Source organism: Phaenicophaeus curvirostris, chromosome 1 (assembly GCF_032191515.1).
Source record: "Phaenicophaeus curvirostris isolate KB17595 chromosome 1, BPBGC_Pcur_1.0, whole genome shotgun sequence".
Classification (NCBI taxonomy): Eukaryota; Metazoa; Chordata; class Aves; order Cuculiformes; family Cuculidae; genus Phaenicophaeus; species Phaenicophaeus curvirostris.
Genome location: NC_091392.1, coordinates 67201324 through 67227285, shown reverse-complemented (window position 1 = coordinate 67227285; position 25962 = coordinate 67201324). Strand labels below are relative to the sequence as shown.

Sequence of the window (25962 nt, the reverse complement as noted above, 5' to 3'; positions counted from 1 at the left end):
AGGCGAGAGACACAAGAACAGCCCTCGGCTCGGGGACAGAGTGCTGCAGGAGCTGAACCTTGCATGAACACAAGTGGATCAGGACAAAGCCACCCTTAATGCTCATCTTTTGACAAGGAACTCTGGAAAGACGTTGAGGCCCTGGAGTGAGTCCAGAGAAGAGCAACAAAGCTGGTGAAGGGGCTGGAGAACAAGTCTTAGGAGGAGCAGTTGAGGGAACTGGGGTTGTTTAGCCTGGAGAAGGCTGAGGGGAGACCTCATTGCTCTCTATAACTACCTGCAAGGAGGTTGTAGAGAGGAGGGAGCTGGCCTCTTCTCCCAAGTGACGGGGGACAGGACAAGAGGGAATGGCCTCAAGCTCCGCCAGAGAAGGATCAGACTGGGCATTAGGAAAGGTTTCTTAACAGAATGGGTTACCAGACACCGGCAGAGGCTGCCCAGGGAGGTGGTTGAGTCACCATCCCTGGAGGTGTTTAAAAGACGGGTAGATGAGGTGCTTAAGGATCTGGTTTAGTGGCAGATAGGAATGGTTGGACTCGATGATCTCAGAGGTCTTTTCCAATCTGGTGACTCTATGAACTTCACCGGGAGGAGCCACCCACGGGGCGCATCCCCGCGGAGTCCTCCCTCCCGCAACCTTTAAATGGCCGCGGCTCCCGCCGGAGCCCACGGGGAATCCCACCCCGACGGGCACAGCCCGGCTCCCCCGGGCCGGGCCGCCCGCTGTCCCCGCCCTCCCCGCCGCGGATTGGGCGGGGCGGGGGCGGGGAGAGGACGGGGCAAGGGTGATGATTGGCTGCGGCGGGTCCGCTGGGGGCGGTGATTGGCTGCGGCGGGGGAGGGGCCGGTGGTGATTGGCTGCGGCGGGGCCGCTGGGGGCGGTGATTGGCTGCCGCAGCGGCGCTGGGAACGGCGGGGCCATGGCGGGCTGTGTGCGGCTGGGTGCCGCTGCGATGCCCCTGCTGGGGCTGGGCACGTGGAAGGTAACTGACTGCCGCGTCTCCTTCTTCCTCCCCGACGAGTCTTCATCTTCTTCATCCACACCACGTCTTCTTCTACCTCCCCTCCCTCCCTCCGTGCTCGCTGCAGCGCTGCCCGCGCCACCAACACTGAGGCCCAGGTTCTCCGCTTGGCGTTTGGCACTGAGGGGCGCTCCCTGCCCCCTCACAGCGGCCCCAGCTCCGGGGCCGTGTGGTGTTGAGGCGTCTCTGCTGGCTCTTTGCTGGAGCTTCTCCTCTGGGAAGCAGCACAGGGAAGAGAGGAGGCCTCAGCCTGGCGTTTGAGAAGTGGAAGAGTGTCTGAGAGAGCTGGGGCTGTTTAGCCTGGAGAAGAGGAGGCTGAGGGGAGGCCTCATTGCTCTCTACAACTACCTGAAAGGAGGTTGTAGAGAGGAGGGTGATGGCCTTTCCTCCCAAGTGACAGGGAACAGGACAATAGGGAGTGGCCTCAAGCTTCACCAGGGGAGCTTCAGGCTGGACACCAGAAAAAATTTTTCACGGAAAGGGTCATTGGGCACTGGCAGTGGCTGCCCAGGGAGGTGGTTGAGTCGCCTTCCCTGGAGGTGTTTAAGGGACGGGTGGATGAGGTGCTGAGGGGCATGGTTTAGTATTTGATAGGAATGGTTGGACTCAATGATCCAGTGGGTCTTTTCCAACCTGGTGGTTCTATGATTCTATGATTCAAAGCTGCTGGGCTGAGCCCTATCTGGGAGCAGGGTGATGGGGAATGGCTGGAGTCTGGCTTGGAGCTCTGGAACCCAGGCTTGGGCTCCTCAGTACAAGAAAGACATTCTGGTGCTGGAGTGTGTCCAGAGAAGAGCAGCGAAGGCAGTGAAGGGGCTGGAGAACAAGTCTTATGAGGAGTAGCTAAGGGAACTGGATTTGTCTGGAGCAGAGGAGGCTGAGGGAGGACCTTATCACTGTCTACAACTGCCTGAAAGGAGGTTGTAGTGAGGTGGATGTTGATCTCTTCTCCCACATGGCAGGGCAAGAGGGAGTGGCCTCATGTTGCTCCATGGGAGGTTCAGATTGAACATTAAGAAATGTTTCTTCATTGAAAGGGTTATCGGGCACTGGAACAGGCTACCTAGGGAGCTGATTGACTCACTATCCCTGAAGGTATTTAAAAGATGTGTAGGTGAGGTGCTCAGGGATATGATTTAGTAGTGGCAGGTACAGTTGTGCTTAATGATCTCAAAGATCTTTTCCAACCTAGTGATTCTATGAGACATGTACAGACCTAAGAGAGCTTTATGGAAAAACCTCTCCTAAAGTCCCTTTGCACATTTATCTACGCTCTGGCTAGCTAAGGAGCAGCAAATGAATATCCCAAGTTGAGACATCTCATACTCTTTTTCCCTTCAGGCCCCTCCAGGTAAGGTGGAAGCTGCAGTGATGGCTGCCATCGATGCTGGGTACCGCCACTTTGACTGTGCCTACGTGTACCAGAATGAGAAGGAGATTGGGGATGGCATCCAGCAGAAAATCAAGGAAGGTGTTGTGAAACGAGAGGACCTCTTCATCGTCAGTAAGGTAAGGATCACGTGGTTTTGGATTATGGGCAGATCTGCTTTATTTGTGATATTTTTATAGTGGGAAGCTAAAGTAGTTTTATGCCCTAGCTCTGGATAAACTCATAATGTAAATGAGATCACTACTGATACTGCTTTCTCATTTCATCAGCACAGTGATACAGTTTGACTCTTTCCTATCCACTGGTAGTAACTTTTGTTGTTACAGCCATTGGACAGAAAGAGTGAGTTCCCTGAGCCTTGAGCTCCCTATCCTCTCTGACAGCAGCTTTCTTCCCTAATAAATCTGATAAGATTGAGGAAGCCAAGTATTCATTTCCACACATACCCTAAAATCTGCTGAGAGCTTGAGCACCACAGCCCTGCCATGGGCCAGCACATTGCTGAGGAGACCAAGAAGTCCTGGGGGATCGATGAAGACAAACCTGGTGCCACATCGGCCTGGTGGAGCAGGAAGACCACCTGCAGAGCAACTCATGCAGGGGAAGGGAAACAGAAAAAGGTGTAAAGGGCCAGGTACTACCACACAGGGTAGAAACATGTAACGGGGAGGTCTCAGATTGCTTGGTGTCACGGGCTGATACAGAGGCAGAACGAGTCAAGTAGTGGCAGCTCACTTACTGCTAAGGAATAGCAGAGGAGATGAGCCTGGCAGTGGCTAGTGCTGGTTCCAGCATCTGGGCCTGCAGTCCTGCCAAAAGGGTGTCTCTGCTGTGTGAGGACAATGAGGTTCTGGGCACCTTGGGACAGTGTAATGTGCCAAGCCCAGTTCCCAAGAAAGGTGTGATTGGTGAGTTCTTTCTCTTGCTTACTAAGGAAAACAGGATATTTAGCTGGGTTCTGAAGTTACTTTTTACCTTGATAAAGGTTAGTGCCAAACACTTCTTCATGGTTTTTCTTATATTTTCTTGGGTTTGCCGGCTGCAGTCAGTTTAGGAGTTCTATTCATGGTCAGGTCTGACGCATACTTGTATTCATTTAAAACACACCTACTGTGAAGGCAGGCCCTGTATCAAAGGGGGTAGTACAAATGATCTCTCAACTAATGGAACCGGAGGACTTTGTTACGATCCTGCTCAAATACCTATGCTGCCACTGTGCTCACTACCTTCAGTGTCATGGGCCAGTCTCATTGCCATCTGAAAAGCACTAGGATGGCCTAGTTCCAAACAACCTTGCAAAGAAGATGGAGCTCTTCTGTACTGTGCAGGACTGCCTGAGAGCTTTAACCCAGGAGGTCATGGTGTGCCTTGGCTTTTTGTCTCTAGCTATGGTGCACATTTCACGACAAACCTCTGGTGAAGGGAGCCTGCCAGAAGACACTTGCTGACCTGAAACTGGATTACCTGGATCTCTACCTCATGCACTGGCCTTTTGGGTTCAAGGTACAGTAACGATGATGCCCTTGGATTTGTTTCGTTTGACTGCTGCTGTTGGGGAGCTGTATGATTTTACAGCTGAACAGTTGCTGTGGCCGAGACATACAATCATGTGTGTGTGTGTACCAGCAGTGTTCTGGTGCTCAGCTTTACTCTGGCCATGTAAGCCAGGCTGTTGATCTCTGTCCCTGAGACTGCTGCTTGCATACCGCTTTGATCCTGGGAATGATGGTCTGAAAACTAGTGGCAGGTCCCTCAGGTGCAAGCAAAAGATAAACTGTTCTTCCTTTCTCTTACAAATTGTTATGTGCTCGTTTGAAGATTACCCTTTGTAGGAAAGAAGGCTGTACTTTGCTGCCTGATGGAAACTTTCCTTTGTGTGTTACAGAATCACAGAGCAAGAGAAAATAGTTCTATTTTCCATTTTTATCTTTAATCACTAAGTCCTTAATACAATACAGATTGAGCTGACCTTGCCTTAATGTTGTTCCACTGGGACAAGAAATAAAAGGTGAAGCTTCTTGGGGGACTAAACTCTTTCACAGTTTAATGGAGTTGATGTCTCGGGTTGCCTATTTCTAGTCTTAGCCTTTCCGTCTTACTACAGTCTGATCAGTCTCCACCCTACCTGTTGCTTTTGAGATGCTCGCCTTTATTTCATACTCTATTTTAGCTTTATGTTAACAAAACTTTGCAAATGAAACAGTCTCATCATGATGACTGCAAATAGCTGTTAAACACAGTTCAATCTTGGTATCTTTTAATAAATTCTATGCGAAAGCTCTTCTGATTTTTCCCAATACTAGCGGCTTTACACTGAGGTTTCTCATGGAAGAACTGTCACTGCACATAGTACCTCTTTTCAGCATATCTGGTGTTGTACAGACTGAAGCTATGTGTTCCCAATACCTAAGTCCCCTGGTGCCCTTCTGGAAAAAGAACAAAACAGCTTTTCCTAAGAAGGCGCAAAAGAACAAGACATGAAGTAAACGTGTATGAGAATGGGGGCTATACTTTCAAGTGGTGTGTTTCCCTGTAAGTGTTTAAGTCATTGCTTTGAGGGGTTCAGCAGAAAAACCTGTCTTCATGGGAACGGTGACTGGTAAAAGTACCTTAAACACCTCCTCCTTCTCAGGAAGGAATGACTGACTGTAGGCAAGAACTGGTGTTCCTGCTTGCACTAGAAGTTTAAACTGTTGTGGTTGTGAGCTCTCATGGTATTTAAGTAAACTTCTCAATAGATTTTCAAGCATTTCCTTTGTCACTGACAGGCAGGAGAGGAGCTGTTTCCTACAGATGACAAAGGCATGTCTATACCCAGCAACACAGATATTCTACATACGTGGGAGGTAAGTTCAGCCGCAGCAGGAGAATCATGTTTGATGTCTTCAGCAGAGGTGTTGGCTTCAGCAGTTGCCGAATTGCTCGTGCATGTGTGCAGAATTAGTTGGAAAGAATTCACTGAAGTATGTGATAGCTTTTAAAAATGTGCACGCTTAGTCAAGCTATTATTCCTGTTCACTGTGGATTAGCATCTCAAGTCACTCAGCTGTATGGTCACTTTCATAGAATCATAGGATAATCAGGTTGGAAGAGACCCACCGGATCATCGAGTCCAACCATTCCTATCAAACGCTAAACCATGCCCCTTAGCACCTCGTCCACCCGTGCCTTAAACACCTCCAGGGAAGGTGACTCAACCACCTCCCTGGGCAGCCTGTTCCAGTGCCCAATGACCCTTTCTGTGAAGAATTTTTTCCTAATGTCCAGCCTAAATCTCCCCTGGCGGAGCTTGAGGCCATTCCCTCTTGTCCTGTCCCCTGTCACTCGGGAGAAGAGGCCAGCACCCTCCTCTCTACAACCTCCTTTCAGTGGAGATGCTGACCAAGCTGAGGTTAGAATAAGTTATTTGACCACAACTGTATGACTTTCCTTCACTGTAGTTCCCATGCACTTCATGGAACTGCTCAAACAGATTTTGCAGAAGTAGACACTTAGGTTGTGATCCTGCCATCCTCCTAGGGCAAAGCCTTCCAATGCTGTGACAGTAGTAGACTTAGTCTTCTTTTCCTTGCGTAACTCAGTGAATCACACAGTCTTAACAAATTATTTTGGGCTTTGGTGTTAGAGAAGACAGACACTATCAGTACCCACTTTCCACTTGAGAATCAGCAACTTGCCAGGTCAAAACAAGTTATTTCATGCTTCTCATGAAGGGAAACCAGCTGCCTCCGGAAGAACATCTTCAGGTCATGTCTTGTGCGCTGGGTGCTGTCTTGACTCTTCTTTCTGTTAGGCCATGGAAGAGCTTGTGGATGCTGGTCTGGTAAAAGCCATTGGAATCTCCAACTTTAATCGTGAGCAGACTGAAAGAGTCTTGAACAAGCCAGGACTGAAGCACAAGCCTGCAAATAATCAGGTAAGCTGCTAAGTGAATAGTCAAGTGAATAGCTGCGAGTGAATAGTTTTCAAGGATTATAAAGATCTGGTTACAGTTAAATGAGGAAATGGAAAAAGTAGACACAGCACGTACTCTAACTCCTACTCTGTGGATATTTCCCTGTACAAGAAGACCAGAATATTTCCTTTTTGTCTCATGTTGTTGAAGCACTATTTAGAAATTCTGGACTATTTCCCTATGAAGCATTCTTTCTGGAGGAATAAAAGAATCCAGACATGAGCTATCATTCTGACTGTAGTTAATGACTTCTATAAAGCCTTTCAGAACAAAATCCAAAGAAGATTCAATATAAAACTTGGTGCCTTATAAAATTAGTGTTGTATTGTCACACGGACTACATGGAATGTAGGATTAAGACAGCCTGTAATTAGAAATTAAGATTCAGAAGAAAATCTGTGGAAAGTGGGAACACTACACTAGTTCTACACAGTCTCTACTCCTGTATTGGCAGATCGAGTGTCATCCATACCTTACCCAGGAAAAGCTTATCAACTATTGCCAATCAAAAGGGATCACTGTGACAGCATATTGTCCCCTTGGGCGCCCTGACAGGTAATTTCCAAGTGGATTGCTGTGGTTTAAGATTGAAATGTTCAGATTAATTGACTGTGGAATGGTGAACTTATGTGTGCACGCTTGTACTTCTTTATTAAATACTTATACTAGGTAGAACCTTCTGCAGTGATTCTTTACCAGTTCTTTCTCTCTGTCTCTGTCTAGGGATAAGCCAGAGCAGCCTTCACTTCTGGATGATCCCAAAATCAAAGAGATTGCAGCCAAGCACAACAAAACCCCAGCACAGGTACGTAGGTGCCAAACGGTGAGTTATCCTTCCTGTAACAGCCATTAAGGAAACTCCACCTAAAGAGAGAATACAGCCTCTATCAGTGTTCCTTGTGACCTGTGATGCTCTTTTACGGCGTTAAGTAGCAATGCAGGTTGTCTGCTATGTGGCCTGCAAGATAGACTTGAAGAAGCATTTTAGCATTTTGGCCCTCAGCCAGAAAGATTCTTGACCTGTCTTCAGATATTGCTTCCCCTCTCAAGTCCTCTTGCAGAGAGTGAAAGCCTTGCATAGACCAGTGAGAGTCCGGGTGGGAAGGAAAGGAATTGACTATATCAAAGCTGGATGGGGAAGGAGGCCTTCCAAGTGGGTCTCTACCACTTCCCTCTTTGCTCTCCAGGAAACACTACCTAGGCCACAGGGACAGGAATGATTTGAAATGCAGGTCTGCAGAAGTGAGTGTAGCTTAGAGTAAAGAGCTGTTGGAACACAGGCTCTGCTTCCTCCACAGCAGGAGGCATCCTCTCTCTGATGCCAGTTTTTGTTCTTGCAGGTTCTCCTTCGATTCCAGATCCAGAGAAATGTGGTTGTGATTCCCAAGTCTGTCACACCTCAGCGCATTGTGGAGAACTTCAAGGTGAGTCATTACGAGTGAGCTGGGAGCTGCCCTTCAGGGACAGCATGACTTCTCCCTGCAGAGCAAGCAGCGATCCTTTCTCATGCTTCCCAAGCCCTCCTTAGGCAAGAAGGCTGGGCTTTTTCTCTGTCTGGAAGCTAAGGCTGCAGTGAAAGCTAGAGTTGAAGACAAGGCAGAGCTCATGGAAACGGAATGCTGATTACCAGTCACGTTTACATTGTCTCCTGTTCCGTTACCTGTGGATGAAGTGGTGGGCAGGGCTTGCTTGGAGCTGAATAGCAGTAACATCCCTCAAAATATAGACTAAGCAATGTTAAAGGTGTCAGTAAACCCATCCGTTGTCAGTCTTGGTGTCAGTAAACCCACATTGCTCCTCTGATGTTAAGTCAGGGTTTTTTTCATGATATTGGGAATAAAGATTAGAGGAGTAACATAGCTGGATTTATTGATATACTGAAATATGAAAGTTTTCCAGATGTTTCTTTGGAATTGGAGAGAAATGAATCTTCCACAAATAGAGACGCTTAGCAACACTCACTGCTCACCAAACACCTTGGAACTGCTGGCACACAGAACTGCAAATGACGATCTTTTTTTGTTTCTTCCATCTGCCATTAGTCTTGAAAATCCAAAGATACTTTCCTTTTCTTGTCTCCTAAAGCCATTTCTAACCAGCACTCTTTCTGATGTGAACTTGTTCTTTAATCTTGTGAAAATTGCTTTTGATTTGATTTGTTCCAAGAGGTGATATCAAGCTTTTTTTGGTTTTAGGTGTTTGACTTTGAATTGACTAAAGACGAGATGGCAACACTTCTCAGCTTAAACAGAAACTGGAGGATCTGTGAAATGATCATGTAAGAGAGAGCTCGTTTCCTTCAAACTCTTGTGTCTTTGTTCTGATCTCTCTGATACTGGTTTAGCTGTTTAGGTGTATTTTGATATCTGAAACCATTTAAAGGATGAAGCATTTGCTTTTTAACATCTTAGTGGAGTTATATTTTCACTTTGACTAAAGGATGAGTGTAAGTCATACCGTGTACTCATTGTGAATCCTTTCTCCAGGAAACTTTGTGTGCCTGGAATTCCAAAAGGAAGGTTCTAGTTGACAACTTCGGCTATGTCCACATTGGAAAAATGATCATTAGGCAATTTTAAATGTATCATAATTTCTTTTAGTCTTAAACTGATGTCAGCTCTTATACAGGCAGCTGGGGGAGGAAGTGCGGTATGAAGAATGACTGCCTGCAGATATGCAGCTTGGGAGCCTATAGCTAAACAAGAGGCCTTGGCTGAAAGGCCACAGAAACTACTGTTTTCTCTGCAAGCAATGTGAACTTCTTGGAAAACAAGCCTTACTAGAGGTGGCTGAGGGAACTTGGGTTATTTAGCCTAGAGAAAAGGAGGATGAGGGAGGGCATTATCACTGGAGGTTGTAGCGAGGTGGGTGTTGGTCTCTCCTCCCAAGTAATAAGTGATAGGATGAGAGGGAATGGCCTCAAGCTGCACCAGAGGAGGTTCAGATTAGACATCAGGAAAAATTTCTTCACCAAATGGGTTATCGGACACTGGAACAGGCTGCCCAGGGAAGTACTGGAGTCCCCATCCCTGAAGATATTTAAAAGATGGGTCCATGAGGTGCTCAGGGGTATGGTTTAGAAGTGGACAGATAAGGTGGGACTTGATTATCTCAAAGGTCTTTTCTTAACAAACAATTTTATGATTCAACTCTTTATCTGGAAAGTAGCTTGGTCCCAGCACTATTCAGTGCCTGAATGATAGGAAAAGACTTGAACTTGGTGGTCATGTGTGCCATTTCTACACTAAAAAGTCTCTTAAGTTCCTTCTGCAGTTCCACAATTCAGAGCCATCCTTGAAGGCTCCTCTATTCAGCCAGTGTAGTTCTATATAGCATTTATTTCAGCCTCAAGAATAACCTTTCCTCTTTGGTTTTCTTCAGGTGCAAAAATCACAAGGAGTACCCCTTCAATGCAGAATACTGAAGATAGTTTTATGCTGCTCTCCTGCAAGCCTCTAGGATCTAATGAGCTGCTACACTTGCCTAGAGTTGTTCGCTGTGTAGCCTGCACACAGTGCAGCGACGGCATAGTATACGTATCCAGCAACTTTGGTGTTTTCTTCTTTGGTGGAAGGAAATAGTAAAATTGTTCTAAAGAACAAAATATGGGCTATAATAATTCTCTACTCATTAGATGAATGTCTTGCATGGCTGAAATAGCAAAGCAGGAAACACTAAGAACTGATTTTCTTGCATTGACGCTACTTAGAGCTGCAGGGTGAGGGTGTGTGAGCACAGAAGAAAGATCCAGCTTGAAAGTATGAACTATATAATCACTGCCTGAAGATAAGAAACAACAATTAACTTCACTTCTAGAGTGCAGCCCAAAGCTTTATTGGAAAGAAGAATAAATGGGAGAAATGTGCACTCCTACACGTAGCTACTAACTCATACTGGGCCTTATTTCAGTCGCATGCCTTGCAGGTTGAAATGAGACAGATTAGTGTTCAATTTTATTCCTATCCAAAATTAAAATCTTCAGATTACTGCTGGTTTGGAAGTTCTAGTCTAACGTGGCAAAAATTATGCAGATAGCTTGGTTTGTCAACATTTGAAACTATCATCCATATTCAAATTTTAATGATGTCACAGGAGCATGAAGATCTTGTCATGATCAAAAGTTGAATAACTTTGTGTAGTCAGCTTTGGCTGATGTACCAACGCTGACAAGAACAGCAGAGTGTGACAAGCCTTAGCATGGACTGTGGGTCAACAGGCAACAGGAGACCAACTTCTGAAACTGCTGGAAAGCTGTACAGTGGTATCACTGCGCTTATTTGGTCGGTTATGGTAACTGGGTTAGGTTTCTGTTAACTATGTATATGAGTTAAGTTTTCCCCTGGCAAAGCTTATCCCTTGTGGTGGAGAATGCAGGTGAGCCTTACTGGGCCGTGCTGGCATAGCTAGGAGGGGTTTCAACAGCTTGGCGCTTCAGGGGTCTGTAAGGACAATGTGCTGTGGGCTGGTGGACACGGGGTATCTGTGGTGCAACTACTTTTTGCCTTGATCAGAAGTAGAATAACTGGATGTAATGAGCCATGGCTGATGAGCCAGGGCAAAAAAGTACTGTGTGAGGAGTCTTGCTGCGTAAGAGATGTGGGTGTGAAAGTGATACCAGAACAATAAATACCTGGAAGGGCTGGAAAGCTATGTGGTGATAGTGTGGACTGATCTGACTGCCAGCCTGTGCTGACGTCTCGCTATAAAAGCCTACAGTAAAAGAGATGGGGAGAAACATCATCGCACAATATTTAAAATGATGAGGATACAAGGTATAATATTTGTTGTTGCTCAGTCACTGCCCAGAGACTGACACTGAGAAGTCAGAGTTGAATGCTGTATTCCCCTCCTAGGTCAGAGCACACTGATTCATTGGAGTGATAGGTGAGGGATGATTTCAGTTAACTGTTATTCTGTGTATATGTAACACTCTCCCTGATGGGCTGTTCCTCCACTAGTCCACTTGATGAATTCAGCTTAGCAGTGTCATGTTGCCTGGTGCTCCCTTACAAAAAGAATCTAGCCTTTTTATGCGATTAAAAAACCTTTGTTTCCATATGAAGTGTGAACAAAACTTGCACTTTTGGCTTCAGTTATTATGGTTATGAGAGAGACGGGACAAGAGACCTCATACATTACAGTTTTAGGTGGTGTTAGTACTTATTCATTCCAATAGGAAAAAACCACAACATGCAAGTATTCTGCTCAGTACACTAATATGTTGAGATCACATAAGACGTTCTAAAAGATATATGTCTCTAGAATATATCCGATTAACTTTTCATAGATGGATGTCATCCAAATATTTCCAACCAGAAGAATTAGATTAGACATTAGGAAGAATTTCTTCACCATGAGAAGAGTGAGACACTGGAACAGGTTACCAAGGGAGGTTGTGGATGCCCCATCCCTGGAAGTTTTTAAGGACAGGTTGGATGGGGCCTTGGGTAACCTGACCTAGTGGGAGGTGTCCCTGCCCAGGGCAGGGCTGTTGGAACTAGATGATCTTTAAGGTCCCTTCCAACCCTACCTATTCTATGATTCTAAAACTTATCAGAGGTAAACAAATGAATCAGAATTTACAATGGGCAATGCTTACCTCTTTGTATTTGAAACACACTCTGGGGAAACTGGTGTCCCCTTACTTTAGGTGTCCAAAGTGTGCAGACACCCACCTCAGGGCCAGCCTCCAAGCTCCAGTCACAGCCAGGAGAAAGAAGGCAACAACATTCAGTGTGTTTCCTTACACCCAGGGCCCAGGCTGGTCTTGGCTCTGGTCCTTTGTTACAGAGGCACCCATGAAACAGACCATCAGTTGCTGAAAATAATGAGGATTTACTTAGTGCAATGACAAACAAAAATAAACTACAGGTCTGGGTGTCAGTCAGGAGTTATATTATAAACTTTAAGAACTCAAGTTTTGCAAAGAATCCTCTGGAAGGATGACCCCAAGTGAGTACAATCCCATGTTCACAAAAGGAATTCTCATTCTCAAGAGTATCCAGAAGATAGAATTGTTCATCCAAAGGGGTGAGGGCTTTCTCAAAGATATATTCAGAACAAAAAGTCACTCACTGAAAGGAGAGTGAGGGCACCGAGTCCCAGGGAAGTTGACTCAGCCAGTGTCCCAATCAAAGTGAAGAGTTTCTGCTCCCAGCCTGCTGTTCCACAGAGAACCACTCAAACGGGATCTCCGGCAGGACACTGTTTTATATCTAGTGAGTGTGATTTGTGGTTGTTCTGACTGTTTGAGGACCCACATCTCCTGGAGCTGTGGGCCTGGCAACAGGTATCTACCTCCTCCCCTACGGGGAATGAGGGTTTCAACAGCCAGAAAGCCCCAGTCTGTCTGTGACCGGCCTGGTATTTGTCAGGCCCTTAGCAGGGCAGTCATACCTGCCAGACCTTGGTCTCTGCAGACCTGCTCTCCCTCTCCTGTGAGCAGAGGTGAAATCAGCTGCAGTCACTTGCACTTACTGGACATAAACCCTCCCTGGGACAATTCCCACGAATAAAACCATGTAGTGCTTTTCACTACAGGTATCAGAAGGTAGCCAGCCCTCAGAGTAGACTTTAATTTCTCTGTCATTGCAGGCTAGGAGCAAACCAGGCAGCCTTTCTACTGGGAAAGATTGTTCCCACTGAGACCTACCTACTTGGATCATTTTAAGTCTTGTGCTCAGATACCAAGCACTGCTCATCTCCTGAGCTATGAGTTTTGGTGAATTAGTATTATGGCACCTAAGTGTCAACACAATAAACACAAGAAGCGCTACAACAAGCATCCAGTTTCCTGGGGCTGGGAACATGGAAGGTACCGCTTGCATTGGGGAGGGCTGGGTTCGCACCACATCCCAGGGCCGCCTCCTCCCGGGATGCTCCTACGAGCCCCGGGTTGGGAGGGAGCGTGGGAACAGGTGGCTTGGGGACCTTTTCCCCCCGCCAAACCCCCGGTCCCGTGCCCTTTATCGTGCTCTACGTCCTTGCCACAGAGGCGATGCAGGGGCTTCTCTGGTCCCCGAGAGGTGGCTCGGTCCCGCAGGGGGGTCCTGGCTGGGGTCCCCACTCCCCGTCCTTCCCTGCAGCCGAAGCTCGGTGCTCTCGGACTTAAAGCCAGGGTGAGGTTGCTTTCCATCGCTTGGAAATACGATCACAGAATCATAGAATGGTTTGGGTTAGAAGGGACCTTAAAGATCATCCAGTTCCAACCCACCTGCCGTGGGCAGGGAGACCTCCCCACCAGACCAGGCTGCTCAAAGCCCCATCTGACCTGGCCTTGAGCAACTCCAGGGATGGGGCAGCCATCCAAGATATGGCTTTAGAAGAGAATTCATGTGTTTCAAGCAAGTTCTGACAGGTGCCTGCACCGCTCTTAAGAGTGACTGCAAAACCAAGCAGTGATCCAAACAATGCCTGAAAACAAACAATGACTGGATTTGTCTGAACAAGATAAGCCAACATTACTGTGTGCCCAGCTCTCACTGTCCTGCAAGACATTCTTGTCTTTAAATGGGAGTGACATGGATTTGACAGATAGACCACTTGGTCTGGAACTGGTTGGTTCGTCGCACCCAAAGAGTTGTGGTTAATGGCTTAATGTCCAAGTGGAGATCGGTGACAAATGAGACCTCACCTGTAGCACTGCATTCAGTTCTGGAGTCCTCAGCACAGGAAGGACATGGATCTGTTACAGCAAGTCCAGAGGAGGGCCACAAAGATGATCAGAAGGCCGGAGCACCTCCCGTGTCAACACAGGCTGAGAGAGTTGGGATTGTTCAGCCTGGAGAAGAGAAGGCTCCAGGGAGACCTTATAGCAGCCTTCCAGTACTTAAAGAGGGCCTACAGGAAAGACAGAGCAGGATTCTTTGTCAGGGAGTGCAGTGACAGGACAAGGGCTAATGGTTTTAAGCTGAAAGAGAGTAGATTTACATTAGATATTAGGAAGAAATTCTTAACTGTGAGGGTGGTGAGGCACTGGCACAGGTTGCCCAGAGAAACTGTGGATGAACCATCCCTGGAGGTGTTCAAGGCCCAGCTGGGTGGGGCTTTGAATCATAGAAACATTAGACTGGAAAGGACCTTAGAGATCATCAGCTCCAACTGTACCTGTGTACACATCCCCAAGCACCTCATCTGCCTGCCTTTTAAACACCTCCAGGGATGGGGACTCAACCACTTCCCTGGGCAGCCTCTGCCAGTGCTTGATAACCCTTTCTGTGAAGAAATTTTTCCTCAAGTTCAATCTAAACTACCCCTGAGCTTGACACCGTTCCCTCTCGTCCTATCACCTATCACTTGGGAGAAGGGACCAACGGGATCTCCGGCAGGACACTGTTTTATATCTAGTGAGTGTGATCTGTGGTTGTTCTGACTGTTTGAGGACCCACATCTCCTGGAGCTGTGGGCCTGGCAACAGGTATCTACCTCCTCCCCTACGGGGAATGAGGGTTTCAACAGCTAGAAAGCCCCAGTCTGTCTGTGACCGGCCTGGTATTTGTCAGGCCCTTAGCAGGGCAGTCATACCTGCCAGACCTTGGTCTCTGCAGACCTGCTCTCCCTCTCCTGTGAGCAGAGGTGAAATCAGCTGCAGTCACTTGCACTTACTGGACATAAACCCTCCCTGGGACAATTCCCACGAATAAAACCATGTAGTGCTTTTCACTACAGGTATCAGAAGGTAGCCAGCCCTCAGAGTAGACTTTAATTTCTCTGTCATTGCAGGCTAGGAGCAAACCAGGCAGCCTTTCTACTGGGAAAGATTGTTCCCACTGAGACCTACCTACTTGGATCATTTTAAGTCTTGTGCTCAGATACCAAGCACTGCTCATCTCCTGAGCTATGAGTTTTGGTGAATTAGTATTATGGCACCTAAGTGTCAACACAATAAACACAAGAAGCGCTACAACAAGCATCCAGTTTCGGTGCAAAACTTCACACACAGATGAGATCAGGCCCCTCCTCACTCACAGTTCCTCATCTCATGCAAGAAACCCTTGGGTGTTTTATCAAGCACTGCATTACGTAACTGTTTCATAATGCAACTGAAATGTCATGACCTGCTGAGTATGGCTGATGGCGCTGACAAAAAAAAAACAAAACAGGGGGAAGATTAAAGAAAAAAACAATTGCCTTGTTTGCTCTCAGGTAAGCAGAGAAAAGGGACAAAGCTACAAAGCAAATGGGCATCTGCTGTGGGGAAATCACCTAGAGAAAAAAGCACAATTGTACTCTCAGCTAATGCTTGCAACTGAATAAATTCTCCAAGCATGAGCGAGCAGCAAAGTTTTCCAGGTGGCCCTAACATAACATCCTAGACCCTCTATTGTGTCTTGCAGGTACATTTTGTTTTTCCACTGTGCTGTGATCACTTCAACAAAACAGCATGCTCTTATGTGCAAAATTTCAAAGCCAGTTTGTAATGTGAAATTCATAGAACCATTAAAGCTGGAAAAGACCTCTAAGATCATCCAATCCAACTGTCAGCCCAACACCACCTTGCCTACTAAACCATGTCCCAAAGTGCCACATTACGCATTTTTTAACACCTCCAGAGACCGTGACTCCACTGCTTCCTTCCCTGAGCAGCCTGTTCAATTGCTGACCGCTTGCCATTTATTTCTACTCTTCTGTATTTTATTGTGAAACATGGTCTGCACCTCCCTCAAAAACAGGAGGACAATGTGATCATGACACTCCTTAAAAATTCACTATTTTGCAGCTTTCAAGAACCAGTAAAACAAACTTCTCCCGATGTTAAAAAGAACCTTCTTTAAAATCACTGCTTTCCAAGTTGCTCCTACCAAACAGCTTGCTTTTCATCTCCTGTTAACACCAGTATAAGCTACATCCATCTCACCTTTTTGGAGGGGCTGAAAGCTCCCAAATTCTCACAGAGCCACTCACACTGCCGGAGCTCTGCAAGAGCCTGGACCACCATCACTGCTGTGGGGACATACTGCTCCAGCCAAAAGGATTGAGACAAGAAGTAGTTACTATTACAAAAAGTAGAATCGCTTTGATTTAAGCTAGTTTAGTTTCATCTAAGTGATTGTATTTTTTTGAAAGTCAGACCAAATGTCTGACTTTAAAAGAGTGTTTTCTTTAAAAGTGTGTTTTCCCAGTCACTGTTCATCATTTGGAGACGATGCCACCTCGTGCGCAGCGTGCTCTGTGCCGCACAGAGGTTCTGCTGCTGGCATCACCTCTGCCTGGGGTCTCTCTCTGTCTCAAGGTCAGGCAGAGCTGGCTCCAAAAGCTCCAAATCAGCAAGAGTTTTGACTATTGTGAAGTTCATCATTAAAATTAGTCCCTGGAGAGTAAGAGAACAGGCATAAGCTCTCTGGGGGAATTTATCCCCACGCGTGTCAGTGACACACACCCCGTCCCAGCTCTTGTCTGGCTGCACACGGCTGATGGAGATCGCTCCGTGTGTTGCCCAGGTGTGATAAAGGATGCTCGCTTTCCAAAACTCCAGCTCGAGCTCTGGGGAGTTTATTAGCCTGCATTTTCGGTGCGAGGCTGCGGCTGCCCCGGGCGGGTCCCGGGGCGGGGCCGGGCGCTCTTAAAGCGCTCAGTAAGAGCTGGACGAGGCTCCATACGTCGCGGCGTCCCCGGCCGAGGCCATGGCGACCTGCGTGCGGCTCAACACGGGGGCCAAGATGCCCCTCCTGGGGCTGGGAACGTGGAAGGTACCGCTTGCGTTGGGGAGGGCTGGGTTCGCACCCCGTCCCGGGGCCGCCTCCTCCCGGGATGCTCCGACGAGCCCCGGGTTGGGGAGGGAGCGTGGGAACAGGTGGCTTGGGGACCTTTTCCCCCCGCCAAACCCCCGGTCCCGTGCCCTTTATCGTGCTCTACGTCCTTGCCACAGAGGCGATGCAGGGGCTTCTCTGGTCCCCGAGAGGTGGCTCGGTCCCGCAGGGGGGTCCTGGCTGGGGTTCCCACTCCCCGTCCTTCCCCGCAGCCGAAGCTCGGTGCTCTTGGACTTAAAGCCAGGGTGAGGTTGCTTTCCATCGCTTGGAAATACGATCACAGAATCATAGAATGGTTTGGGTTGGAAGGGACCTTAAAGATCATCCAGTTCCAACCCACCTGCCATGGGCAGGGAGACCTCCCCACCAGACCAGGCTGCTCAAAGCCCCATCTGACCTGGCCTTGAGCACCTCCAGGGATGGGGCAGCCATCCAAGATATGGCTTTAGAAGAGAATTCATGCGTTTCAAGCAAGTTCTGACAGATACCTGCACCACTCTTAAGAGTGACTGCAAAACCAAGCAGTGATCCAAACAGTGCCTGAAAACAAACATGACTGGATTTGTCTGAACAAGATAAGCCAACATTACTGTGTGCCCAGCTCTTACTGTCTGTGGGAACATTCTACAGAGAACAAGGCCTGGATGCTGTGAGATTGTTTAATACTGAACAACTCTAACAAGGCCTTGAAACAGAGAGCCAAAAGATAAACAGGGGCCAGCTGGGAGGAATGCAGCAGCTAGTTCAGTGGGAACAAGTACCAGCTGAAAGAAAAACAATTAAAGAGAACTATCCACATAGTTAATTTTAGGATAACTTGGTTTCTTAGCATGTGCAGTAGTTTAGCCAATAATATGTTAGTAATAGCCTTATGGACAGCTACCTTTAACCAATAATACACTGTAGATTCCCTCGTGGGCACCCAGTTATGTAACTGAAAAGGGTTTATAAAGAAACAGCTAAGCTCAATAAAGTGAACATTCGCTGATCACATTGATCTCTACGTTTTGATTCCATGTTCCCGTCAACAACTGTCTTGCACAACATTCTTGTCTTTAAATGGGAGTGACATGGATTTGACAGGTGGACCACTTGGTCTGGAACTGATTGGTTGGTCGCACCCAAAGAGCTGTGGTTAATGGCTTAGTGTCCAAGTGGAGACCGGTGACAAGTGAGACCTCACCTGTAGTACTGCATTCAGTTCTGGAGTCCTCAGCACAGGAAGGACATGGATCTGTTACAGCAAGTCCAGAGGAGGGCCACAAAGATGATCAGAAGGCCGGAGCACCTCCTGTGTGAAGACAGGCTGAGAGAGCTGGGATTTTTCAGCCTGGAGAAGAGAAGGCTCCAGGGAGACCCTATAGCAGCCTTCCAGTACTTAAAGAGGGCCTACAGGAAAGACAGAGCAGGATTCTTTGTCAGGGAGTGCAGTGACAGGACAAGGGCTAATGGTTTTAAGCTGAAAGAGAGTAGATTTACACTAGATATTAGGAAGAAATTCTTAACTGTGAGGGTGGTGAGGCACTGGCACAGGTTGCCCAGAGAAACTGTGGATGAGCCATCCCTGGAGGTGTTCAAGGTCCAGCTGGGTGGGGCTTTGAATCATAGAAACATTAGACTGGAAAGGACCTTAGAGATCATCAGCTCCAACTGTACCTGTGTACTACTAAATCACGTCCCCAAGCACCTCATCTGCCTGCCTTTTAAACACCTCCAGGGATGAGGACTCAACCACTTCCCTGGGCAGCCTCTGCCAGTGCTTGATAACCCTTTCTGTGAAGAAATTTTTCCTCAAGTTCGATCTCAACTACCCCTGAGCTTGACACCGTTCCCTCTCGTCCTATCACCTATCACTTGGGAGAAGGAACCAACACCCACCTCTCTGGAACCTCCTTTTAGGTAGCTGTAGAGAGCAATAAGGTCTCTACAATCTCTGAGCAACCTCATCTAGTGGTAAGTGCCCATGTTGAGGGATTTGGAACTAGATGATTTTTGAGGTCTCTTCCAACCCAAACTATTCTATTATTCTATGACTACATGCCCTTTCAGGATACAGAAACACGTGGAAATGCGTATCTCTTACATCTCTGAAGGAAGCAGCTGGTATACTCTTCAAATGACAGGTGGGATGTGCCCAGGGGAGCAGCTGGGTTACAGCATGGTACAGTACTTCACGGTGATGTGGATGACCAAGTTGTAAAACTCTGACCTCTCCATCGAACTAAAATTCACCCAGCTGGGCAGTTTCTGTTTCTCTTCTCAAACACAGCACTGGGAAGTGAGCAGTGCTGGGCAAGAGGCAATGCAGAGCTCCCTGATACAAAACTCTGTTCCTCCTGGTCCAGCTCCTGGAGAACTGTCCTGATATTGGGGGCTCTGCTCTCCATGGTTCCTGGGGTGAACCTGCATGGGAGTCAGGTTATAGAGAAACGGTGAGAGACAGGCTTCAAGCCCAAGAACATTTGTAAGATAAATATAGCTTTAAGAATGCTGCATGAACTCACTCTTCTTAAAATTCCTTTGTATATGTTTCTTTAATTCCTACATGATTAGGAAATAGCTTGTCTGCTTTGTTTTGGGATCTTAACCTTCTTTTTTTTTCAGTCTACTGCTGGGGAAGTAACAGCTGCAGTGATGGCTGCCATCGATGCTGGGTACCGCCACTTTGATTGTGCCTATGTGTACAAAAACGAAAATGAGATTGGGGAAGGGATCCAGCAGAAAATCAAGGAAGGTGCTGTGAAACGAGAGGATCTCTTCATTGTCAGTAAGGTAAAGATCTGGTGACATAGGATTTAGGGGAAGGCTGGCTTTGTGTAGAACGTGTTCATTGGAGAAAATTCAGACCACGTTCTCCACTTTCATGAGACTGTCCAAAATATGGATCAAACTCAAATGGTCCCAGAAAGTGTGCTGTCTTTTCCTTGCTTATGCAGGAAATTCTAGGTTCGACTCATCACTGAAAGTATTGACTTAAAGAGCTCTTTAACCAGTATCTGCTTGTTGTAATAAGCAGCTTTCACATGTCAAGATGAATGGGACAGGATTAGTTTTTTGCGGTTGACAACCCTGTTTGATAATATTAACCACCACAGTACATACCACCCTCAGTATCACAGACCAGTCCTGCTCACAGAGCAAGTCCTGTTTGAAGATCAGTAGGATGACCTAGTTCCACATCGCCTTTCAAAGGAGACAGACACTCTCCTGAGCAGGGCAGAAGGGTTCCAAGAGCTTCAGCCCAGGAGGTCATGGTGTACCTTGGATTTTTTGCCTCTAGCTGTGGTGCACATTTTATGAAAAACCTCTGGTGAAGGGAGCCTGCCAGAAGACACTTGCTGACCTGAAACTGGATTACCTGGATCTCTACCTCATCCACTGGCCTTGTGGGTTCAAGGTACAGTAACAATAATGCCCTTGGCTTTCCCTCCCAGGAAAGCTCCTCAAAACTGCTAGTAACGCTGGCAGCGCTACACACACCCCAGTCCAGAGAGACCAGTGTCTGTTGTGTGCACCAGCACTGCTCCAGTGCTGCTCATTCTGCTTTACTCTGTCCACGTGAGCCAGGCTCTTGATCTCTGCCTCTGAGACTGCTGCTTGCATGGTGTCCTCTGCCCTTTTGATAGTGAAGATGCAGACCTAGCACTAAGATTGGGCCTCCCAGCAGCAAGCATGAGTTGTGCTGCATTGGCTCCTACGAATCCAAAGTACACTCATCCTCCAAGGACATAGCCTTCCTGCTTTGTCAGAAGGAGGCCTGAGCTTTGCTGCCTAACAGAAATTCTTTTATCTGCATGTTACAGAGCCATAGAGCAAAATAAAATACCTCTGTTTTCTGTTTCTGTCTTTAATCACTGAGTCCTTAATACAGCACAGTTTGAGCTGACCTTTGCTGCAGGAGCCTTAGTGTTGTTCCACAGACCCTGGATTTCAAAAGTGAAACTTGGAGGTCAGAAAGTTTCATTACTTCAAAGGAGCTGATGCCTCAGTCTATTTCTAGTCTTAGCTTTCCCTTTCTGCTACAGACAGGTTAAGACCTCCATCCTATTTATTTCTTTTGAGCTTATCAACTCTGTATTATACTTTCAAATCTGTCATTGTTGATTTTATGGGAAGAAAGCCCTCGAGTAAAAGTGTCACGGCATAATGCTCTGACATCTGGGCAACACACTAGGTGTAGAGCAGTGTGGAGATGTGGGGATCCAACTTCGTTATCATATGTCTGAGATGTTCTGATTTTCCTAGTGCTACCAACTTAAACTGAGGTTCCCCTCACAGAAGACCTGTGTGTGCACACAATACATTGTTCAATAGATGTGGCTCACCCTAGACCTAACTTGAATGTCTTTCAGACCTAACCAGGTCCTTATACTGTTATAGAAAAGCAAATCTTAAGAAACCAGTTCTTGTTCTCCCTTAACAGGCGTGATAAAGGAGTACAACAAGCTTGATTGTTCTGCTTTGTTCCACAAGAGGTGTGACTTGTTTATCTGTATGTGTTTTGGTGAGTCACCACTCTGCTGGGTCCAGGAGACACACTTGTCCCTCCTGCTAGGAATGGTTGCTAGCAAAATGCCATACACCTGCACAAACAACATATACAAGTATTAGTATGTCTTGCAGTAGAAGTTAAAGCTATCATGGTCCTCATTTGCCTCTGTATTAACTTCCCAACAAAGACTGTTTCAAGCATTTTCTTTGTCACTGGCAGGCAGGAGAGGAGCTGTTTCCCAAAGATGACAAAGGCATGTCTATACCCAGCAACGTAGATATTCTACATACATGGGAGGTAAGTTCAGCAGAAGAATCATGTCTTCTGTCCTTGGCAGTCTTTTCCATGTCTCCTTTACCTTCAGCAGTCGCAAAGTTCTTATGTATTTATCTTATGGTATACAATATAGCTTTTCAAAACATAATGCTTAGTCAAGCTAATAATCTCAACAGATGTACCGACCAGATTGCTTGACCATAATAACTGCAGAATTGTCTTCACCATGGTTCTTCAAACTGCTCAAATATACCTTGCAGGAACAAAGATATTTTAGATTGTGATCTCACCTACAGCCTGGGGCACAGCGCTCCATTCCTGGCTAAACAGTGCATTGATCACTATTATTGTCAATGTGTAACTAACTTGGTATTTCTACCATCTCAAGAAATAAGCCTTTGGGCTTGGGTGAGGTGGAAGACATGGCACAAATACACCAGTGCAGACGTTTCCCTGAGAGACAAGCTTTGCAGCTCCAAACCCTTGTCCTTTCTTTCCCATGAAAGGAAACAAGTTGCACCAGGAAGAACATCTTCAGGTCACATCTTGTACACTGGATGCTGACTTTGCTCCTCTTTCTGTTAGGCCATGGAAGAGCTTGTGGATGCTGGTCTGGTAAAAGCCATTGGAATCTCCAACTTTAATCGTGAGCAGATTGAAAGAATCTTGAACAAGCCAGGCCTGAAATACAAGCCTGCCAATAACCAGGTAAGCTGCTAAGTGACTGTGGGTGAATAGTTTTCAGGAATTATAAAGATCCGATTACAGTTGAATGAGGAAATGGAAAAAGGGAGAAGAAAGTTGATAACTTTTTATTGGGTTATTATTGGGTACACGTAAGGATGTTCTATATCCCCTGTATCTGATAGGGGATGAATCTGAGGGACACAAATTACCACCATAACTTCTTAATATACCTTATGTGTTCTGTTATTAGTAATAGCATCCATCTGATATTAATAGCAGATAACTGTCCAGGCAACACATGCATTTCTTCTCATACATCCATGCAGAATTCACTCATTCACCCAGTTGGAAATGTGAGGTCAGTTTTAACTGTATATGCAGAAGCAGAGCATGTATTGGCGCACCAGTGGCTTCCTGCTACCTGCCCTGAAGACTTTTCTTATTTATATAAAATAAAGTGTGTCTGTGCACACATACGAAAAAAATCACCTAGTATTTTTCTGCACATAGCAGCACTGTCCTCTTGGATGCTGTAGCTACATAACCTGCTGCATGTGCTTATTCCTCCAAGGAGAATTGCACAGATTCAGACACATCTTGCAGGTTCATTAAGAGCACTAGTCTCCAGAGCTTATCTGTCCAATGAAACTATAACATTTTCTCTGCATGCTCTACACCAAAAAGAGCAGGCTAAAAGAAAAATGCTTCTCCATCCAAAACTACAGATATCTCTAGAGCCCTTTCATACAAACTCACAAGAAAGGGGCTTTTATGACAAGAACAGAGAAGAAGGGAGAACAGAACAGGTGCAGCATGTCCTTTTAATCCAACTCCACATTATCAATGGGTATATAAGGCACTGGGGTTTTCAATATTTGCTAAACTGCTGCTTAGAAATCTCAGAGAAGCACCTCAGGACATGCCTTCTCAGGGCCAAAGAACCCAGAGATGAGCCTTAGGAAATGCGCTTTCCCCAGAGCAAAGACCCAGAGATGCAAGAAGCCTTACTGTAAAAGTAGGTGCTGTACAAAACTAAGGCTGAATAATACTTTACAAAGACTGGCGCATTAGGGCAAAAACAGAACTGTAAATTGTGCCAGTTTAGCCCCCCTGCCTCGTCTGCCAATGACTACATCATCACTGATGCTGCAGAGCAGGCATTAGGGAAAAGGTCCCAGGCTGAACCCAGCAGCGGACAGAAGCTGAATTCAAGAAATGGATTCAGAAACGCACAGATTTGGGATCAGAGGGCAGAAGGATGGTTGAGGTCTTTAGATGCCAGCCATCTAAGAAGAGGGCCTGACCCTCACAGTCCCTCAGTTTTATACAGAGTATGATATATATGGAATGTAGCAGTCTCTTGGTCAGTTTTGGGTCACCTGTCTGCTTCTTCCTACAGGTGTGACCGTTTTTTGCCCTTTTGACTCACTTTTTTGCCCTTTTTGCACTCCACTGACTCAAGGATAACCTTGGTTTCCAAAGGAATAAGTATAAGCGGTGGGCTTCCTGCATTACTGAACCCTGTTACTTTGGCGTTATCTATAAACTTTAGTCATTGTCACTTCTAGAGAAATACACTAAAAAACATGTAGTTAACTTTCAGAAAATGAAGTCACTTAGACAAGGTTTAGCTGAAATGTTAGAAAACGGGTTTTCCTTTAGCTCAAACCAGAACAAAAGTGCATTAGGAGATAATCACGGGAGTGAGTTACAGCAGTTGTATTATTATCAGTCTGTGTATTCTTGTGTTGGCAGATCGAATGTCATCCATACCTCACGCAGGAGAAGCTGATCAAGTACTGTCAATCCAAAGGGATTGCTGTGACAGCATACAGCCCACTTGGCGCTCCTGACAGACCATGGTAAGGCTGCCTTGCAATTTGTGAGGAACTTTGGCTTGGATTATGCTCGAAGCACTGAGACAGTAAGTGCACTATAAATCACTCATCTAAACAGAGATTTCTGCTGCTCTCTTTCCTCTCTGTAGGGCTAAGCCAGAGGATCCTTCCCTTCTGGATGACCCCAAGATCAAGGAGATTGCAGCCAAGCACAATAGAACCCCAGCACAAGTACGTAGGTGCTGAACGATTGGTTCTCCTTCCTGTAGCACAGGACAGATGGATAATGACAAAGTAAAGGACAGGCTGGCTCTTCATTCCCTGCCAACTGTAGTGCTCTTCTGTGATGTTAACTGGCATCACAGATTTGTTTACTACGTGACCGGCAATGTATGCCTGTAGGGGCTCTGATCATCAATAAGAAACACTTTCTTGACCCATCATCAGAAGCTGGCATGTTTCAGCCTTCCCATCTCAGGTCCTGTTGCAGAGAATGAAACCTTGATAAAACTTCAAGTGGGGAAGAAAAGACCCGATTGACCCAATACTCAATGGGAAAGGAGCTCTTCCATGTGAGGCTCCACCACTTCCCTCTTTGCTCTTCAGGAAGCATTACCTGGGCTACAGGGCCAGGAATTATTTGAAATGCAGCTCTGCAGAAGTGGGTATAGCTTAGGGAAAAGAGTTGTTGGAACAGGCTCAGCTTCCTCCAAAACAGGAGGAATTATTCAGTTCTTTGTTATTGCAGGTTCTCCTTCGCTTCCAGATCCAGAGGAATGTAACAGTGATTCCCAAATCTGTCACACCACAGCGGATAGTGGAGAATTCCAAGGTGAGTCATTACAAGTGAGCTGGATGCATGGTACGTTCAGGGATGGCACAGCTTCCCCCTGCAGAGTAAGCAATGATTCTTTCTCATCCTTCCCACATCCTCCTCAGGCAAGAGGATTTTTTTCTTACAGTCTCCAGTTTGTCCAGAGAAGTGATTTCCAGCTGTTTCTCTTGTTAGGTGTTTGACTTTGAATTGGCGAAAGAGGAGATGGCCACTATTTTCAGCTTTAACAGAAACTGGAGAGCATATACAATGAGCATGTAAGTGGTAGCTTTCAGTGTCCAGTTTTTTCAAACTTTTAAGTTAAGCACACTATGTAGACAGAAATTGTACATCTAAACACTGCCTAGAATGCTGAGAGTCTGTGTCACTGACAAAGCGAGTTAGGTGTTCCTAGCGCACAAATGGCACATACTGTCCAGGAAAACAAATACAGAACAAATCCTTCTACAACTGCATAGTTCATATCTTGCCTCGGTGACTCCTCTAAACACCTACTATGCTTGATATATTAAAATCCTTTTTTATAAAGAGGCTGATAGTAATTCCTTTATCTCTTCAGGTGCAAAACTCACAAGGACTACCCTTTCAATGCAGAATATTGAAGACAGTCATATCCTGTCCTCCTGTCCTCCAGAATTTGATCTGATATTCTTCCTATCAATTTATATAGTTTTATTGTGTCTCTCCTGCTGCAGCCAGTGAAGTCACAGGATATGTAT

The 25962-nt window shown here is 46.3% G+C and overlaps 2 protein-coding genes across 5 annotated transcripts in view; one reads left to right on the top strand and one right to left on the bottom strand.

The window, feature by feature from the left end:
- USP18 (ubiquitin specific peptidase 18) overlaps positions 1–25962 on the bottom strand; it is a 424666-nt gene that overhangs the window by 345307 nt on the left and 53397 nt on the right. The window lies entirely within an intron of this gene.
- LOC138722898 (aldo-keto reductase family 1 member B1-like) lies at positions 901–25962 on the top strand. 3 transcript variants are annotated; one of them, XM_069861701.1, is made up of 10 exons: positions 901–983; positions 2364–2531; positions 3799–3915; positions 5181–5258; positions 6206–6328; positions 6822–6922; positions 7091–7172; positions 7708–7791; positions 8563–8645; positions 25803–25915. In XM_069861701.1, the coding sequence occupies exons 1-10, from the start codon at positions 921–923 to the stop codon at positions 25843–25845; spliced, it is 942 nt and encodes a 313-aa protein (XP_069717802.1). In that variant the 5' UTR covers positions 901–920; the 3' UTR covers positions 25846–25915. The 3 variants fall into 3 exon arrangements, with proteins under 3 accessions (XP_069717802.1, XP_069717793.1, XP_069717785.1); XM_069861692.1 differs by lacking the exon at positions 25803–25915 and adding an exon at positions 9749–11017; XM_069861684.1 differs by lacking the exons at positions 901–983; positions 2364–2531; positions 3799–3915; ... (4 more) ...; positions 7708–7791; positions 8563–8645 and adding exons at positions 16938–17055; positions 19720–19887; positions 20396–20512; ... (4 more) ...; positions 25157–25240; positions 25418–25500 and having other exon boundaries at positions 25803–25962.